At 39.8% G+C, this 19,661-nt stretch overlaps 1 protein-coding gene across 1 annotated transcript in view; it reads right to left on the reverse strand.

Annotated features, from left to right (window-relative positions):
• LOC102213927 (V-set and transmembrane domain-containing protein 2-like protein) overlaps window positions 1-19,661 on the reverse strand; it is a 47,559-nt gene that overhangs the window by 6,483 nt on the left and 21,415 nt on the right. Inside the window, exon 2 of the mRNA XM_005730837.2 lies at window positions 21-190. Within this exon, the coding sequence (XP_005730894.1) occupies window positions 21-190 (170 nt within the window). The remainder of the gene's footprint in view (window positions 1-20; window positions 191-19,661) is intronic.

The raw sequence follows: 19,661 nt of genomic DNA on the forward strand, positions 1-19,661 counted from the left end.
AATTTCTGTTGTGAACTTACTTCATTAGTTGTCCAGGGCTGCCTGTGGGTCCAGTCAAGATGGTTCCTGATGTACCACCACTGGATTTCCAGTGCATAGGAAGGGGTTCCCGCTCCTCTGAATGAGCAGGCCATCTCCACATCCTGACCTCTTTGGGCAGTCATATCGTGAGGCACCTCTGTGAACATGGCTGGACAAACACAGACACGGTTAACAAATGGTTCTAGTAGCAAGCTTTCAGTTCAGACAGACCAGCAAGCCTGAAGTGGATGCCCTTTGGAGCTTGCACCAAAACCGTAATGAGCTTTTTACAAGTGGATGACAATTTTCTTGACTTGAGCCTGGTAAAAGGGCACTTAGTCACTATCTATTCATTTTTTTCTGCCCGGTTTTACTCTTGTAAGGGTAGAAAATGTTCTGATCCAACATTCAGACACAGAGTGAGGTTTGATTTATACATCACAAATCCAACAATCTTTCAGAGAAGAGAGAAAGTTAGAGCTTGAGACCCTTTTCTGTCAAATTAAAATTGAGGTAGAGTGAAATTGAAGGAGGAAGTTGTTAGTGATAAGTACTCAGAAATATATTCTGAAACGCTTAAATCAATTTTCAGGAAAACCCTTAAATTGCTTCAGCAAAACAGTTGATAAATCTGAGACTGGGATGAGTGTAATGAGTCTGCATATTAACTGAACCAATAATACAGCAGCCCTAGCATAAATCATGGCGGAAACGAGGTGAGTGCTTTCTTTGTTCCATTTTCAAGCTGCTACAGCTAAATGATAAGTGTGTGTGTGAAGGTGAGACTGATGAACGCGAACAGGCAGAATGAGTGGGTGTGTACTGAAGAAAGACCCCAAGGGTGAGAAGGAAGTGTAAGTTATATTTGAAAACTACACATAAAAAATGTTCAATGTTTTGGCGTTTATGAAACCTATTAAGAAAAAAAGGCTTTTTAAAAACTTAAAACAGTATAGCTGTGATTGCTTAAACCTTTAAAATCACAACAGTATATGAAGCAGTCATGAAACTTTATAGCTTTGTAGCTGAGATTACATGAAAGGGTGAGTCTGACGATGGGTGTGGTCCAACCCATAATAGTGATCCAGTGGGCCACTTTACAGCAGTATCATCATATGATCAAATATGGTGTTTAACTGGAAGAAAGTATCGTGGTACATGTGAAGGATGAGGTAGGTTTAGAGGCAAGTCAGAAATAGATGTTCTTGAAAATTTAAGGTCAAAGACTTGTTTTGCAAGCTGATTTTAAGAAGAATTTGTTTATTTTTTAGGAATTCCCAAGCCAGTGAGAGGAATATCTCAGTAAAGACTGAAGACAGTGTGGTTCCTAAAATTTCGAAAAAATCATCCTCGATAACTTTAGGATTAGGCTTCAAACATCTCGTTAGGGTCCCAGAATCTCCTGCAGAACCAGGCTCAGGGAGAGGCTCAGGACCCCCAACCGGTTACAGCAAATGGCTACGCCTCACTGAACCGAAGGTTTCTTCCTGTTAAAACTGAGTTTTTACTTCCCACCATCGCCAAGCTCATAATCTTATTATTGGGGTTTTCAATCCAACAATAAAGGGTGCAAATAAAACACAAATGACCTGAACTGAATATGTAAGGGTTTCCAACACATTATAAGAATAAACAGGAGAAAATGTATGCCCACCCATCCATTTCCCTACACAGCAAATAACAAAAGTGTTAAATGTTTTGGTGTTAGTAGTCTTCTTGCAAAAGTAGAGTTAATTTTACTCTAAGTAGAGTCACATTCTTTTAATGTAACTCTGAGGTGTAAAATGATAGTAGTTAAAATCGAGTGTTAAAAACGAGTGTTTCTATGTCAAATCTGGAGGTGTTACAATGGAAACATTAACTCTTGACCTCTTAACTCCGAACTCCTAGAGGGGCTATGACACTAATAGAGTAAATTCACAGACTCCGCCCCCAGCACCATATAGGCTCCAATCTCCAGGAGTTATTAAACTAGGCTAGCATGATCCACAGATGGATGACTGAATATAAAAGATTAATTCACAGTTAAACTTCCTTAGACTGATGGAAAAGTGCGTTTCTTTGGTATAAAAATCAAAGTGTGTTGTATGTGTATGCCTGTCAGTCTGTCAATAGATTTTAATCTTTGAATTATTTAAGAAAGGTAATTTAGAAATAACAAAAGTCACTACTGCTAGTTTTCCCATGAATGGGAAAACCGCCAAATGCAAGAGAATTTTCTCCAAAAATTAATTTTCAATAGCCACCCAAATTCACCTTCTGCAGGTGTTAAAGTGCATGTATCTACAATCACGCCATGGCCCTAATTTTTAAATGTGCAAGAGCTGTGCCAGGAAAAAGTCTTTGCTATCCAAGAGTAACCATAGAGAAAAAATTCATTCTGCCAATAAACAGAAGCAAAGACAGCCCATTGTTTTAAATAATGTGCCATGCATCATATGAAAGAGTCGTTGAAGACAATATGAGGCCGTCTGTCCAAAAGTTCAAGCTAAACTGGAATTGAATTGATCACCATGAAAATGATACTAAGCATAGTAAATTTGCCAAGGAATGGCTCAAAAAAAGAGGGATATGGAAATGGCCAATTCAAAGCCCGGCTGAAAGCTCGGGAGTCATTAAAAATATATTTCACAGCGTTTAAACATTAAAACAAGGGAAAACATTCACACATGAACACAAGAAAACAAGAATCTTACATCATTTTTATTCTTCATCCCTTTCCTTTCACATACACCCACCAAAAAAATCAAAACAAAACTCAACAGGCAGCGATCAATCACACCAGAGATGTCTACTACTATGAAAGAAACGCAACACTGAATTCGCTGCTTGCGTCTACATCACTGCCATATTTTCAGCATTGTCTACAAAACTTTTCATTTATCATGCAGGAATTAGGAGTTTTCCTTCAAACTGTAAACTTCAATAAACTTTAAAAAAAATCTCCACCTTTGAAATTGTCCCTACCAAGATTTGTCCAGCTTATTCACTCAATAAGACCGAGTGAAATCAGTGCCAACTAAGTGCCGATTTTCATCTCGGTTCATAGATTAATCTCGCCCGTTCAACCAGTGAGGCTGCGCTATGGATCCGTCTTGTATTACGAGAGCGGTACAAGCCTCGAGTCATATATCCCTCTTGTACATTGATCAAATCTGCTTGTATTTTTCATTTGTGAAACCCGAAACACACCAGGTATCGATTTGACATTACACAGCCGGAGTCAGCAACAATGCCCGTGGCCCTTCTCTTGTAGATAATATTCAAAGCTGGGACATAAAGAACGGTGGAAGATAGAGCCTTTGAATTTGCTTTTAGCAATGATCATCTATCTTTTCCCACTTAGCTGTGAAGCCCACAATGCAAAATCCTTGGGCATTTTTTGGGGGGGAGGGGGCTTTAATGCTTCCCAAATTATAAAACCACATGAAAATGTGATAGTCATCAGCAGTTTATTATAATGTAAGAGAGATAATTCTCACCCAGTAATTTACAAAACCCACACAGCAGATGCTAATTTGATAGCACAATGTGCTGTTTCTCAGTCTGCCTCATCCAGTAAAATGTCTCTTTTCTTAATTGCAATATTTCCCGCACCTGTTTAAGACTTTAAAAGCAGCTTTTAAAATGTAACAAATCTGAGGAAAATCTCACATATTGTCGCGCAGAATTAAATTATCTTCTGCTACTCTGCAAATCTGAACAATTCTCCTGTAAAGATGATTCAAACTTGTGGCTCTCTAATGCTGTGTCTCTTATTAATAGCCATTTATAATCACTGCATTGTTGAAGCCATAAAAGGCAGTGATGAGTTAGGTCTGCTCACCCCTAAGCATTATTATTATCCGCGAGATAAACGACGGAAGGCTCTCGGGCGACTGCTGCAAGTCGGTGCTTAAAAGCTACAGTACGGCTGCCAAGTCACACTCCGTGTCAGCCCTGTTACCACAGGAGGACGGAGAGATGGACAGACAAATTAACGGGGGCTGAGAAGAAAAGGCTGCGTGTGTTTGCGCAGTCATCGAGAAAATAAATCATCAGCAGAGATCAAATTAACGACTGATGTTTGTGAGAGTGTGGCTCTGTGTGTTTGTATATGGGAAGAATTAATATGAGATGCGCTGTGTGTGAGACAGAGGGAGAGGGACAGGAGAGGAGGAGGAAGGTGGAGGACAGCGTGTGAGGCAGCAGATAGCTTGGAGTGGAGAAAGCTGCAGAGGCGCCTGCTATTGTTTATTTCTTTGAGAAGTGGAATGTGGTAATTACAGTGGTGATAAGAGGGGAACAGGAAATGTTCCTTTGTAGCCTACTTACTCCGGCCAACCTAACGTCTATCTTACACTCCTTATAAGCTTGTTTACACGGATGAGATCCGCCTAGGTGACACTTTTCAGAATAGCGAAATTTTCGAGAGAAAGGAAGGAAATTGTTTTCTGTTTTGTTGAAAGAACCATAAATATAAAATTTCTTAAGTCAAAAAACTACCTTTCACACTTGCTGCTACCCTTCTGTTATAGATCACACTCATCTCCACCCTGCCTGCACATACTTCTTCACCTCTCTTGTGCTCTGTTGCTTTCCACAAGAAGGATGTAAATTCAAGGAGAAGAGATACAGCAGGTTCTAAGATGAGTTATTGCAAAACAAATTCCATTTTCTGATTATTTACTTCCTCTCTGGACAGAATTCTTTTAGTAAATTTGGTTTATGGCTTGTCTTATGTATAGCATTCAGAAGAGATATAATCATACCAATGATACCAATGCGCAATGTCAATAAAGTCATTATAAGAGTTCACAGTATCTTCTTATGTTTTTACTGTGGAAATGAAGAAGGAAGAAAATCAGTCAAGAGCAAAGACACTGGGACTGCGTTGGAAGATGATGGTTTTTGCTTTGGAAATGCTGATTTTCTCAGTGATTGGTGCCAGCTAGCTGTTTTCAGCTCCAATATGTTCACCAATACTACCTGCCCAGCACCAAACAGGAGGCAGATAATGTTAGATAAAATGTCCAATGTGGCAGTTCTCTGGAAGAAAATGGCCTTGTTGGTGCCAGATGTCACGGGAGAATGGCCAGACTGCTCAGAACGCACAGCACGTTGGAGCAGATGGGCTACAGCAGCAAAGACCAAACCAAGTGCCACTCCTGTCAGCTAAGAACAGAAAACTAAGACTACCATTCCCACCAGTTCACCAAAACGAATCAACAAAAGTCTGAAAGAATGTTGGAGGGCCCGATTAGTCTTGATTTCTGCTGCGACATTGACACGTTAGGGTCTAACATGATCTTGACGTAACCAACAACATGGATCTACTGTATTATGCCTTTGCATCAGTGGTGCAATGGCGTGGAAGATACTTTCTTGGCATACTTTGGGTCTCTCAGTACCAACTGATGCCTCCATCAGAATAATGTGCCCTATGTCACACAACTCAAGTCATCCTCAAAATTTTTTGAAAATGACAATGAGTTTAATGTACACAGATTTCAATCCAGCAGAGCACCTTTGGGATGATTTGCTTCATAGATGTACAGCTGACAAATTTGCAGCAGCTGTATCAATATGGATTAAAATCTCTAAGGAATGTTACATTTATGCCATGAAGAATTAAAGAACTTTTGTGGGCAAAAAAGTCAGATCCAGTCAGTTGTATAATTTGCTACTTGACTTTTGATACTAAGTTTAGCTCTGTTACTGGTACTCTACAAAACTCATTAATGCATTCACATCTTTTCTAGTAAACCTACAGAAATAGAAAACGAGATAAGCCGACAGCGCATAAATTTGGGAGGCTTTAACAACCACCCAGCAGCAGGTATAGGCTCCACAACTGCACAGACTCAGATCCTGACCTATAGTGCACAGTTTAAAAAGTGACTCCTGAATCTAGCAGTGGATATTAGTTCTAGAAAATGGTTATTTTTATCATTTGTTACTGTTTGTATACATAAATTCCTAACCTTTTTAAAAGCTCTGTGTCTAAGGCTTGCCAATGGGGAACCGTGTAGCAGCACATATTCTTTGCTCCAATTATCGTCGGAGATTTGGAGGGTAAACATACCACAGCAGGCATAAATCTAATAACCACAGCAAAGAAATTCACAATTTACAGCACAGTAACGCACTTTAAAGAGATACAAGTGAAGTGAAGAACTAAAATGTAATCATTCTTAAATTTATTTATTTATGATCTTTGTCTCAAAACAGAGACCAAACCACAACTCTGACAAGCTCTGAGGACTACACCTGGAGTGACTGTGAATTCAAGAGCAGTCATATTTAAATCCAAGCAGAGTACACGGGTAAAACTTTTTGCTGTTCACTTCTCCTCTTCTCCACGCCTCAAAAAGAAAAAAGAAAAAAAAAAATCACTTTCCAAGGGCTCATATGTTATTTCACAGCTGCCTAACAAGGATATTGAGAGACCCGTCATGCATTTGCTTCTGTGCATTTCGCCCGCAGCCTTGTGTAACCCTCTCTCACTCCTCATAGCTTCCACAACGCATTGGTGCAACAGTCGAGTTTTTTTTTAATACATAAGGGCTTTGGCAACACTGAGCCTCTCTGTGCCTTTTCTGCTCACGATCTGAATCCATCATGATCGGGCAGCTGGCGGCATCAGCCTCTGAATGTCAATGCTGCTCAGTGTGCGAGATGGCTGGTGGTGCATCGTGCCGCGTACAGTGCTCTCAAGAGCTTTTCAGCATCTTGAAATGGCTTCATAACAGTTAAGCAAGTGGTTACAATGTAATGTGGCTCACAGCCTATTAAAATGGTAATTAAACTGATGTATGTGCATCTTCCGTTACACACAGAAAAAGAAGGGTTACATTGCCGTGTTGCCCAGCTACATTTCTGCAAATATAGAATTACATTTTCATTACAACAGTAACTTAGTTAATAATCCCCAATGGATGCATACACATCCAAATGTGAATCTATTTGTAGTTGCTAGTTTTAGTGGTGCTTTAATCTGCTGGTTAAATGGATGAAATTAAACATCACAGTGCTATTCATTTTTGCGCAGTGGATGCTTTATGCTTAGCTGTAGACTGAAAGATACCCCTACAGCCAGATGACAGTGACTTGGCCTTCTGGTGGTTAAATATAGTTATTTTTATTGCTCTGTGGGGCTGTATGCCTGGTGTTGCTATCATGTTGGGAAGTGAACTTAAATAAATCAGATGTCTCTGCGATGGTATTGAATGATGGGGAGAATTTCAAGAACTGAAGAGCATAAAAGTTTTGAAAAATATATTATAGAGGAGACCTTTTCTTCTCCTCTTCTCAAGAGGATCACGGGTTCAGCGAGAGCTGGTTGGAGTTAATCTTTTCCAAGGACTCTTGAAAAGACAGACAATGTCAGATCTGCTGCCATAAACTTAAAATGTGTCTTTTCCTAAGACCTGCTGCTGTAACACTATGTTATGCATTCATTTTGATTTCTGTTATTGGAAGCACACAAACAGCTTTACCTTCATGTGTCCACATGCTTATCCGACTTTAGCAAATAGTACAGTAAAACAGGCTTCATATTTTGCATATGTTTTTCTTTTGATGTGAAGGATAAGGTTGTAATACCTGTTGCAAGGTGCCTCCAGTAAGTCAAAATTTCCATTAAACAAAAATGATTAAAAATGATTAAATCGCTGTTGTATGGGTTCCAATCTATGTGTTTCCTTTTTGTTTGGAAATTTACCCTTTACCTGTACACACCTTACACATTACTGTAGCAAGGTAAAAAATTAAATGACCAGAGGCTAGACAAGGTGGAAGAACTGATAAATATACAGTTATATACATTCTGCTTTTGGCTCTAGCTTGGTTTCCAACAGCCCATATTAGCAGAAAGTATTTGACTTTGTTGTTGATGTTGTCTTTCTGTCATTTGTTTACACTGAGAACTGTGTCAACATAAACCAAAACAATGAGGTAAAAGAGGTGAAAATGAAACGATCTGTAATACACACCAGTCCTGGGATGTGCGTGCATATGGAATTTTGTGTTGCATGCTCTTATGTCCAAAATCTATTGTGTCTGTATTCTATGTACAGCAACACTGCACAACCGCAGTGGCACACAATGCACACATGTGTATTGTCTCTGTGTGTGTGGACCTTCACCACCCTTGGCTTTGCCAGCTCCTCCATTTGAGATCAGTTTCCTGCTGTTTTGGCCTAAATCCCAGCTGCCGGCCCGCCTCCCCACAGCGCAGGTCAAACACTGTTTTCCCTCTTAATCAAATGAAAAAGGTTAAAAGGAGAACATGGCTTCCTGAGCCAGAGGGTTCAGCCAGAACACCAAGGACAAGTCATCTTTTTCCTGTAATTCAACACAACAAAAGGTGGCACGTCGGCACAAGAAATTATTACCACATCATCACTGAGCGATTATTTCTTCACAAAAACACAATGAGAGCAGAGAGTTCAGAATAACAACTAAGCCCTTGTATTACAAAACAGTGTGAGATGAATGCGCTTAAAGCATCTCTTGTTTCACCGCATGTCTGAGAGCAACAGCAGGCGAGTGAAGAGGCTCACTTCGATGTAGTACGAGAAACATGAATAACAATATACTGAAATGCCCTGTATTGTCATTGGTAACGGGATCAGCTAGCTGTGGCATTTACTATCTAGAACGGTTTGATTTAATCCAGTCATTCGGATATCACCTCAATCTTCTTTTCACATAACATGTACCAGATACACCAGATTTAGAAGCAACCTTTCTTTCTGCAGAATTTATAGAAAAATCAACTCTCCAGCTTCCTTGTTTTATCTCCATTAATAATAACGACAATAAAACAGCCACAGGAATCAGGTTCCTCATCCCAAAGATGGCTTATTTTGCTCTGGACTGCATCGCTTGTCTTGCTCAGCGCCTCCGTTTGGAACAATGAGAAATTCAGGACTTGAGCAGGAGCTATTTCTGTCTTCTCTGCTATCCATAAAAACATGCAGCCTGTAAGGTGCTGTATGATTTCTCTTCTCTTCATTGGGAACCCTGAGAGGCACAACCAGCTTCAAGTCAGTTATAAATGATTGTCTCATGGACTCAGTGAAGATGGAGACTAATGAGGTAAAAATACACATCCCATAAAGATAAAGTTGGCCTATTTACCTCTTTATCTGTATCTTTATCTGTATGTCTATTTGTTGTATTTTTATCTCCACTATATTTTCTGCCGCTGTGACAACTTAAATCCCCACTGGGTTTATTTATATCCATTCTTGCAAAACAATCTATCCACTGCTTACACTGTAAGCAGAGTATTTTCCAGCATGAAACTGTTATTTTACAGTTTACCAACTGTAATCTACAGGAAAATCCTACAAACAACAATTTGTGGGACGTCATCTAATACAGCGGTCCCCAACCTTTTTTGCGCCATGGACCAGTTTATGCCCGACAATATTTTCACGGACCGGCCTTTAAGGTGTCGCGGATAAATACAACAAAATAAAACTAGTACCGGTACCGAAAAACAAGAAGATTTATTCATAACACACGTGAAAAGACCAAGGAAAACCGAGTAAACGATAAAAACGATAACAAAATAACGCTGAAAACCGATAAAAACCCTGAAAACTATACATTTCACACCTGAGCCTAATGACTCACGGACCGGTAGCGGTCTGAGGCCCGGGGGTTGGGGATCGCTGATCTAATACATTTCTTACAGTATTCCAGTAAAGTGTATAATAGAGAAGTGTTACTTAACAGTTAGGTCCCTAAGTACTTAAGCACAATTTTCGCAATTCTGCTTGCATATACCATCACAGTGGATTTGACATGAATCAATATGTGTTTGAATGGCAGACTTTCAGCTTTAATTTAAATCATGAACTTATTAAGTATTACAATAATTTTATTCATGAAGCTTTATGGGCAGGTGAGGCCTGTTCCCTTGTTATTCCATAACAAATGAAGCACATTTAAGAAATAGAAAATACTTCAAATGCACATTTTGACTGCAAATGAAAGAGGCCAGCAGCAATAGGTTGAAAAGTTAAACCAATCAGAGAAACAACAAACATTTTTAGGAGTGGTCAGTTCAGCAGTTTTGCCAGTGGAATCAGATCACTTGTGTTTATTGATAATGTGCTCATAGAAGTAGCAGGATGAATTCTGCAGGTCTATACTCTGATTCAACTACCCCTGCAAAACTGGGATTCACAGAACAATGCAAAAATGGCGTTAATCTGTTTTAATCCCAGGTAATGCAACACTTCAGTCACATCTTTATTTGTTTGTTATTTAAAAAAAAATACAAAAATCATTAAGACTTTTTTAAGTAATGAGTAATGTAAGGGATTACTATTGCAGAAAAGATTACTGTTACTAACCACGCTGTGTTACTGCGTTACTAAACCGCGATTTTCTTTGTGAGAGCGTCTCATGACAATGACGTAAGCGCGAGCGACGTTCGTGGTAACAAACGTGTGCAGATCAACAATGGATAATATATAGAATGTGGGAAAGAGTACTACCATGCAGCGTTTAAAACGTGGAAGTACTGACCTTACTTTGAGTTTGATTCCGTAAAAAATGACAAAAACATTAGAGTCCGCTGTACACTGAGTGGGAAGAAAATGTATTTTTACAGCAAAAAAAAACAATCTAAACTTCTGAGCAAGTACCTAGCACACTGCCACGGGAATGTGAAATTCACAGAGAAACTCCCGTATCCCCCCACTGACATGACCGCTGCAGCACCGGGCAAACCACCGACTGCTCCGCTTCTGCTAAACAGGTAAAAATAGATTTAAGGGCGACAGGACTCAGTGCTGCTGAGTCTTTGATTTCATTTATTTTCTGCCGTGTTTTACTTGCATCTATTTGAAAGAGGGAGTGTCCAAAGAAAAAAAATACTTTATTTTATATGCTGGAATATGCAGAAAATAGCTTTAAACGCTAAACAAATTTCTTCAAATCAAAGACTGTTGCATATAATTTAATATTTGCTTAATGCGATGTGCATGAAGTTAAAACATTAAAACTAATAAAACAAGTTTTAAAAAGGGACTTTTTTTTTCATTTGATTACATTTTATATGAAAAAGTAGAACTGGGCTGAAAGGTCTACTGCTTTATTACCTATTTAGGTTGTGTATCATGTTTTTAAAAAGTAACTAAGTAACTAATTCTTTTTGAAAATAAGTAATCAGCAAAGTAATGGGATTACGTTTTGGGAAAAAGTAATCAGTAATTAGTTACTAATTACTTTTTTCAAGTAACTTGACCAACACTGGTGTGTATACAGTAGGAATATGCACAAATGAATGTGAGGTTGACAACAGGGATGTAGATAGTCTGAGAGAAGGGGACATGCAAGAAAAAAAACTTCTAAAACCCTTTAAAATGCACAAAGGAGGAGGGAAACATTTGTTTTGATGGGCCAGATGATGCTCAAAATTGCACATGCAACTTTAAAACTTTGTCTACGGGAATATCATCATCACATTACTATAACTCAGGGGTAGGGAACTCCAGGCCTCAAGAGCCGGTGTTCTGCAGGTTTTAGAACTAATCAAATGATTAGTTCATTACCAGGCCTCTGGAGAACTTCAAGACATGTTGAAAAGGTCATTTAGTCATTTGAATCAGCTGTGTTGGATCAAGGACACATCTAAAACCTGTAGGACACCGGTTCTCAAGGCCTGGAGTTGGACACCCCTGCTATAAATGGTTCAATCAAGAGTATGTTAGACTGACTCACCCCAACTTACATGGATGATCTGATATCGTCGTGTTGGTGTTGATCCTGGAACAACATTTACTATGTTGTTCCTGGAACAACATAGTAAATGTTGTTCCAGGATCAACATTGCAAGTGACCAATCACATTGTTGTGACGTTATTCTTTGGCGCACCAAGCCATTCGTGCATTTATGAAATTCCAATGTTGCAAGGACAATATCAATTCTGCTTACTGTTTATTAAAGGGTTTAGGGTTAGGGTCCGTTGATCGGCGGACAGAGGCGGTTTCTCGCAGCTTAAGTACAGTTTTTTGTTTTACGGCGGTTTTTCCCGAAGTCGCAAAAGTATGACGTCACAACATTCTGATTGGTCACTTCCAATGTTGATCCTGGAACAACATTTACTATGCTGATCTGGGAAAAACACCAACACGACGATATCAGATCGTGCAACTTACACAAGGGTACTGCAAAGTCAGAAGTGTTGAAAATTTGACGAAAAGTGAAATTCTGAGAAGCTAAAAATGAAAAGAGCCCAAATTATCTTTGTTTTTTATTCCTTTCTACATCTTTTGACCCCTCAAAATGATCCCATTCACCCTTTTAAAATTAAATCTACCACGTAAAACAAGCACATGGCAAACATACAGATTAAGCTTAAATTCATGTACACTCTAGTGAACTGAAATTCCCAGTGGATTAAAACAAACAGTAAGAAAGCCTCACTCATTTGACCCCTCTGCAACACTATGTCTCTCTACTTCTCTCTCTTTTTACTTCCATCACAGCTTGCCAGGCAGCTCCTCAGAAATAATTAGCGAGTAACGAGTCTCTCACATGGCCTCATAACAAGCTTCACGCTCTAATAATGAGCTTCTAAACAGTTCGGTGGTAAACAGCTGCCATCAGTTACACAGAGAACCTGCCGGAAGCTTTAAGCCTGAGCATAGCCGAAGACAAACCAGCCAGCCTGAGCAAGCAGAATCCACGAGATTGTTTTGTCTCCTTGGAAGATGTTAGAGTTTTTTTCCCCCCTCTCTCCGTGTCTCTTTTTTTTGAAGATTCACTAATGAGAAACCACAAATGAATTCACTGCAGAAAGGCACATTTTAAATTTGCTGTGCCTATTGCCTATTCATAAGTCTACAATGCTTCACAACTTTCATCAGCAGTCCAAACAACAGAATGAAATAAAGTGTTTCCTCAGCATAATGAATGTGGAATAGTTTGGGGCTAGGGGAATTGAGAGGTGAAGTTTTATTAAAAACAGACTATTTTTGAAAAGAAGCAAACTTTTCCAGCGTTTTGAATACTCATGGAAAGGCACTCAGTCCTACCCATCGTTCTATTTGTCAAGTCTGCAACCTGCAATACTAATCAGCTATCATCAATTAGCACATATCACTTCCTGTTCACACTGAAAAAAAGAGAATACAGCTGTAAAAACATAAAATGTAAGTGTTCACACCAAGTAGCATCACTATTTCGGCTTATGTGAGTTATTTCAAAGGACACATCACAGTCAGGTGTGTAATGATTTTTACAAGCCTCGATGAAAATGCCTCGTGGCTTGTGTGTGGTCAGTTGCAGCAGGAGCTGAGCTAACTAGCCATAAAACAGTGATGGATGATAAGAAGGTTTAAGCAGCGATGAGTAAATGCCACTGTGTTTATGAGCCGTCGCTTGGTGTTTACAACGGGCTCCATACAGAGTCTAATGCTACAGAAACTTGAGGTATAGAAATGTATACGTATGTTTTGGGTATACTGGGGTATGTGCATACTTTATATCTATACATGTTGCAAGCTTTTGCTTTGTTATAGTGTGATCTGCAATCATTTAGAACAATGACGTTTAAAATGCAGTTTGAATAAAGTATAATTCCGAACAGCTTCTCGTGGTGTTAAACCTATTTCTAACGGGATGGATTTGGCATCCCAGTCTTGAATTTCACACCAGTCATCTCGCAACAAGTGCAGAATGTCATCTAAGATTCAACTTTAAATAATTCATTTGATAATAAATTACCATAGATTACCATGTTAAACATTAAAAGCTGTGTGTGCAACACAAGTGTTTAACGTATCTTGTTTGCATTAGAGATCCCCCCCAAAAAATATTTTAAAAATACACATTTTCAAGCTACAACACTATCCAGCCATTCACTGCACAGCTTTATTTATTCACCAAACACAACAGATGGACGCGCAAGATTAGCTACAACACAGGAACCACCACTGGGTCAGATGCACCCTGATATGATTCATGCTGTACCGGGAATATTTGCACCAGATTTCATAGCATTCATGAAAATCCACAAAGATATCACCGACATGAAAACTTTGAATGTATCATATTCAGTTGCAATTTATGCCCTGGGGGGCGTGAATGACTCTACACTATTCATACGATGCTATTCTGCAGCTGCACTGAAATATTTGGATCAACAAATCAAAAATCAATACAAATAAACTCAAGCGAGCAGTATGGCGTGGTGATTAGCACTGTTGCCTCACAGGAAGAAGGACTTGGGTTCAAATCAAAGACCTTTTGTTGTGGAGTTCACATGTTCTCTCTGTGTTCGAGTGGGTACCGTTTCCCCGCCCAGTCCAAAAGCATGCATGCTTTTGCTGAAAGCCTCAGTCCCCCTGTTTCCATTACAGTGTATAAAAACACAGCAATTAAAAGTGCCTCCCCAATCAATCAGTCATTGAATCTGATGTATGTGTTTCTCAGCCTGAAAGACAGAACAATAAATAAAGTCATCTCCAAGGTGAATCTATAACAGTTCCCAATAGAAAACTGTGTGCACGAGGTGTGAAGATAAAGCCACGATTTCAACAATCCAACAAAACACTCAGTGCTCAGACTAACAAGCAGCCAAGAAACACCCTTTTTTTCTCTCCCATAACGTAAAGGATAGCTGTGTCTTTTATTTTGTTATGCATAGTGCTTTCTGCAGCATTGCAGGTATGGAAAGACTAAGTTTCAAAGAAGAAGGCAGAAAAACAACTGATGAAGTCAGAGGGAGGAGAAAAGGCGAAATGAAAGAAACAGGCCTGCAGAAATCACAACAGGGCGCATCCTTCTTTCTCTGCTTCTACAAAAGCTGCTTCTACCAGTCTATTCTCCTGGGCCAGGCAGTGGCAGCGAAGAGGAGACATAGCGGGAGAGAAACAGGAGAGATATCAGCACTCTGTATCTAATCTCCCTACCCTCTCTAATGCACCCTCGAGTATCCTCTCCAGCACCAATATGGGCAAAAAGATAGAAGTCGACAGCTGCACGAGCTAAAATGCGGCACCCAAGGTTTACAGCAAAACGTACGCTATCCGTGTTGGGCCTGACTCGGAGAGATATGGGGGGGGGGTGGAGGAAGGATTCTCGAAAAGACCCCAAAAAGGCTTATCAATCATTTCAATCCTAAGGGCTTCTATTTCTGTAACAAAAATAGTCCACATCAACAAGACATTTACACAAATAAACACTTCATACTGTTTTTCTTCAAAACGACAGCAGGATTCTGCCAGCAGGATGAAATTAAGACATTTTTGCTTACAGTTTAGTTTGCAAATCTTTCAGAAATCTCTGAAGGAACGTGTCACTAGTAAACACATAATGCTTGTTTTTGCTTGCAGCAGCGTTTTTTTTAAAACCATGTCGATTTGCATTGCAAGTCCCACTGAAGAATTATTTCCCAAAGCTAAAAGTGAGATTTTGCCCATCTCCCACAGGTTGATTCCTACATTTGAAAATAAATGCGTTTTGAAAAAATCATTTTGAAAACCACAATTACAGCAGTACCAACAGTGCACAGTGGTATCAGCCTTTATTGGCCTCTACTGCCTCTGTGAAAACAAGCAAACACCTACAGTGACAAGTGTGTAGGAGGGACAGTGGCAGATGAGACATTTTCTAAATTATAGCATGCAACCAAACCTGGAAGAAATGCAGAACTGCTACTACATTTAGCTCTCTGTCACTTGATGAAATATTCGATTGATATGATTGGACTCATTTCTCCAAAAGTTAAGCCAATGATGATAATAAAACTTAATATTCCAACAAAAAAACAAAGTTAATAGGAAGAAGAGCTATGAAAGAAGCATTGCAAATGCATTTTCTTGGCATTTAGAGCAAATAAGTGTTTCATTAGCCATGGTAGTGGCTCTGTGAGGATGTACATCTACACAGAATATCAATAAAAATCAGGAAAAAAAACATTTTACATAAATTTTATGCACTGATTTGGACTTCATTGACTGCAATACATATTTGATCCAAAAGCAAAATATGACTTACTACTTCCTGGAGACACTCTTGTTAGCAAGCACAGCAGTAAGACACCAGGTTTGGTCACATCTCACAGCTCGCATTTTGGCCCACTCATTTTTATAGAAACCCTCCTAATTGTTTAGGTTTGTTGGCTAGAGCTTCACAGCCCGAAGCTTCAGCTTTCTTCACAGATTTTCTATAGGACTGAAGTCTGGAGACTGACTCGGCCACTTCATGACCTTTAGCCACTTCTTTATTGCTCTGCAGTATGTTCTGGGCCACTGTCAAGCTGTAAAACCCATCCCATGGTGCTGTGAATTAGCAGAAAATGGCCCCAAACCATAACATTTCCACCTCCATGCTTGACTGTGGGGATGGTACACTTGCAGTTGGTGGGTCGAGTTGATGCCAAAAGAGCCAGATTTTGGCTTTATTTGACCATAGCACCCAAGTCTTCCCATTTAGTTTCTTGGAGATGAGTGCAACATGTTTCCTGACAAACTTAAGATGGGCCTGTACATGTGCCTTATTGAGCAGAGGAACTTCGTGGGTGCTGCAAGATTTTAACCCAATACGGTGTAGTGCGCCACTAATGGTGTTCTTGGTGACCATGGCCCTAAATGCCTTCAGATCTTTAACAAACTTGCATGGAGCTCCAGACTGTGGGCAATTGATGGTTCTTTAATATTTCTTCAGTTTCCAAATAAGCCATCACCTTTTTACCAAGCATCTTGCTGACTGTCTTATACCCTATTCTAGCCTTAAGCATGTCTACAGTCTTGTTGCAGTTGTCCTTTGACAGCTCTTTGGTGTTACCTACGGTGAAATGGACGAAAATGATTCAGTAATTGATTGACTAATTGTAATCTGTGTGTTACTTGGACACCTGATGGACATCATTAGTTGCCAAAATTCTGGCTGGGTCTAGGAGATCAAATATGTACTTCACTCAATTACATGTAAATCAATATATAACTTTTATGTAATGTGTTTTTCCAGATTTTTTGTTGATATTCTGTTAATTAAAATTAAACCACCAGTGTTCATTTCTTTGTAAGTTAGCAAATGTATAAATTTAGCAAATAATTATTTCCCCACTGTATATTAAAAGGATCCCAAGGACAATATGTACATTATTAGCTGCTACTTTTATCATGTTTACCATTTGAAATTAGCAATGTAGCACAGCAACATTTGTTCACTGGACACAAAATACGACAGAGGCTTAATGGCATTACTGAACAGTTCTGTAATGTGTTGTAGCTGCTGGAAAGCCAATATGCAGTGGCAATAAAACCAGTGTACACCAGAATAACTTCCTTCCACGTGTCATCGAAGTCAACTTTACTTCACTGGGAGACCAATTTAGTCATAGTAGGACTCTCCTTCACATATAAGCAAAGCCTAAGGCAAGGAGAGCATTTCAACATAATGTAACATAAAGAAGTCCCTGTGATAATATCTCTATAATACCTTTGTGTTTTGCCACAGGTGGAACTGTATGAAATGTTTAGCTGCAGTTAAAATAGCATTTCATAAATAGACTTACAGTTTGAATCTATATTCAGTAAACTGCATTTGTTGAGTATGAAGTGGATGGTGTGTCACAGATGGACCTCTATGTCTTCCTCACACACGAAGAAGCTTTCTTTAATTGGACTGAAAGCGCACTATTGGTTATATGGAGCTGCTGCAAAGAGCCAAAAGTGCCTCCCATTATCTCCACTCTGCTAAAAGCCAGAGCTGAGAAAGCCTTTGAGTCCACTGCTCGAAGCATACAGGCACCAACAGGAAGAAGGGGGGAGGTTGGAGGTGGGGTGTTGGTAGACAGGACAGCTGGAACTGAGCCTCAGTGTCTGGCAGGGAGTGGTGAAATTCCCTTCCACTCAATTCACACCTCCTTCTTCCCCTCCTTCCCTGCTTCCTTGTGCTTTTCCTCCTCACTCACCCTCTCCTCTCTGCAGGTTACTGTTGTGCGAGTAAGGCTCTCATGGGGCAAGCTGACAGCACGGATAAATAAGTGAACAGGCTTATTGGATGTGCACACACACACACCTTTCCAAACTGAGAGGTACACTCTTACACTAGCTTTCCAACACTCATTAAGTGAAAGCAGATAATCCTGCGGACATATAACATAAAATGAGCTTTGTGAAAGGACGCAAATAGTCAAAGGAGGTTCGATTTAACAAACACACACAGTTTCTCTCTCTCTCTCTCAGACACACACAAACACACATCAGCAGATGTATAGCCAGTCACAGGAGGTTTACCAACAGCCAGGGCTCCCTTCCTTTTCCTCTTTGCCTCTATTAAGGCTGACATTGATGAATGACAGAGATTACAGGACAGACTGCAGCGTAGCTTCATCAGAGAATGAATGTAATCAAACACAGAGAGTATCAGGGGAACTTTACACCCTGCAAGATGGAGGCGGGAGAGGTAACAAAACAGACAATTGTGAATGTGCTCGAGGAAGAAGGGGTTTACTTTGTTACATTTTTAAAAAACAACGTTCATTCAAAGATGCATGTTCATCACCCTAACTGGACTGGAAGTTTAAAGAGTGGCACAAAGTTGTTCCAGATTTTACGTGTTTTATTACATCAGGGCAACGTGATTTTGGAATTCACAACTAAAATAAGGTAAAGTCTATCCCGAAATGAGAAACTGAAGCTTTCATGAGTCTGCGCTGCTTGACAACTGCTTCTCTTCAACAGAGAGTTTTCTGTCACAACCAGCAGTTTTGATAACAATTAATCAAATGTGATTGCTCTTACACTGCCTTGAATAATGTGCTGATTAGCTACTCCCACACTCAGTGTGAAGTCGATGAAAATCAAGCGACCGAAGGACAGACAGACGGATAGATAGACAGATAGATGCTGTTTTGGTTCAGGGTGCCTCTCACGCTCTACAAGTCACCGACCCTGGATCCAGTAAAAACAGCCCCAGATCATCACACTTGCTCCTCCATGTTTGACAGTTAATGCCACACACTGTGGAACCATCCTTCTGCTTACACGACGACTTACAAGGATCATGCGTGATGAACGAAAGATTTCAAATTTTGATTCATCAGTCAGTAATAACTTCTTCCAATTTTCAGTATTCCAATGGCGGTGTTTCATGGCCCAGGCAAGACTCTTTGTCTTATTCTGATGTCTGCAGCTCGAAGTCTTCTCTTCACAGTTCAAACTGAGACTTGCTTACTACGACCACTATTAAGCTGTGCTTGAAGCTGTTGTCCTGTGAGCTGCCTATCACGCAAGCTGTTTACTCTCAGAAACCTGTCTTCTGATTCAGTTGTGGCTTTGAGAGACCTCTTCCCTTGCCTGAGTGAATTTTGATGGTGAAGGAAACTGTACTCACTGACACCTTGACTTTCTTTGCAATTTCTCTGTAGGAAAGACCTACATTTTTAATTGTTATGATGGTCTGTCACTCTTCCATTGTAATTGCCTTTTTCTTGCCATTTCTGTAGCAACACACTACTTTCTGCAGTACAATACTGTTCAACTGATGCTTTTGAGGGTATGCTTTTATGCAGACAGAGGGGATTGCAAGTAATCCTGGAAAGTTGGAACACCTGTAGGAATTAGTAGCACCGGCTTTACAGGCTAAATTGTTAACCCATTTTGTGTTCCCTCAAAAAGGCCTTTTT

Source organism: Pundamilia nyererei, unplaced genomic scaffold, assembly GCF_000239375.1.
Source record: "Pundamilia nyererei isolate P.nyererei 1_Seehausen unplaced genomic scaffold, PunNye1.0 scaffold00039, whole genome shotgun sequence".
NCBI classification, from domain to species: domain Eukaryota; kingdom Metazoa; phylum Chordata; class Actinopteri; order Cichliformes; family Cichlidae; genus Pundamilia; species Pundamilia nyererei.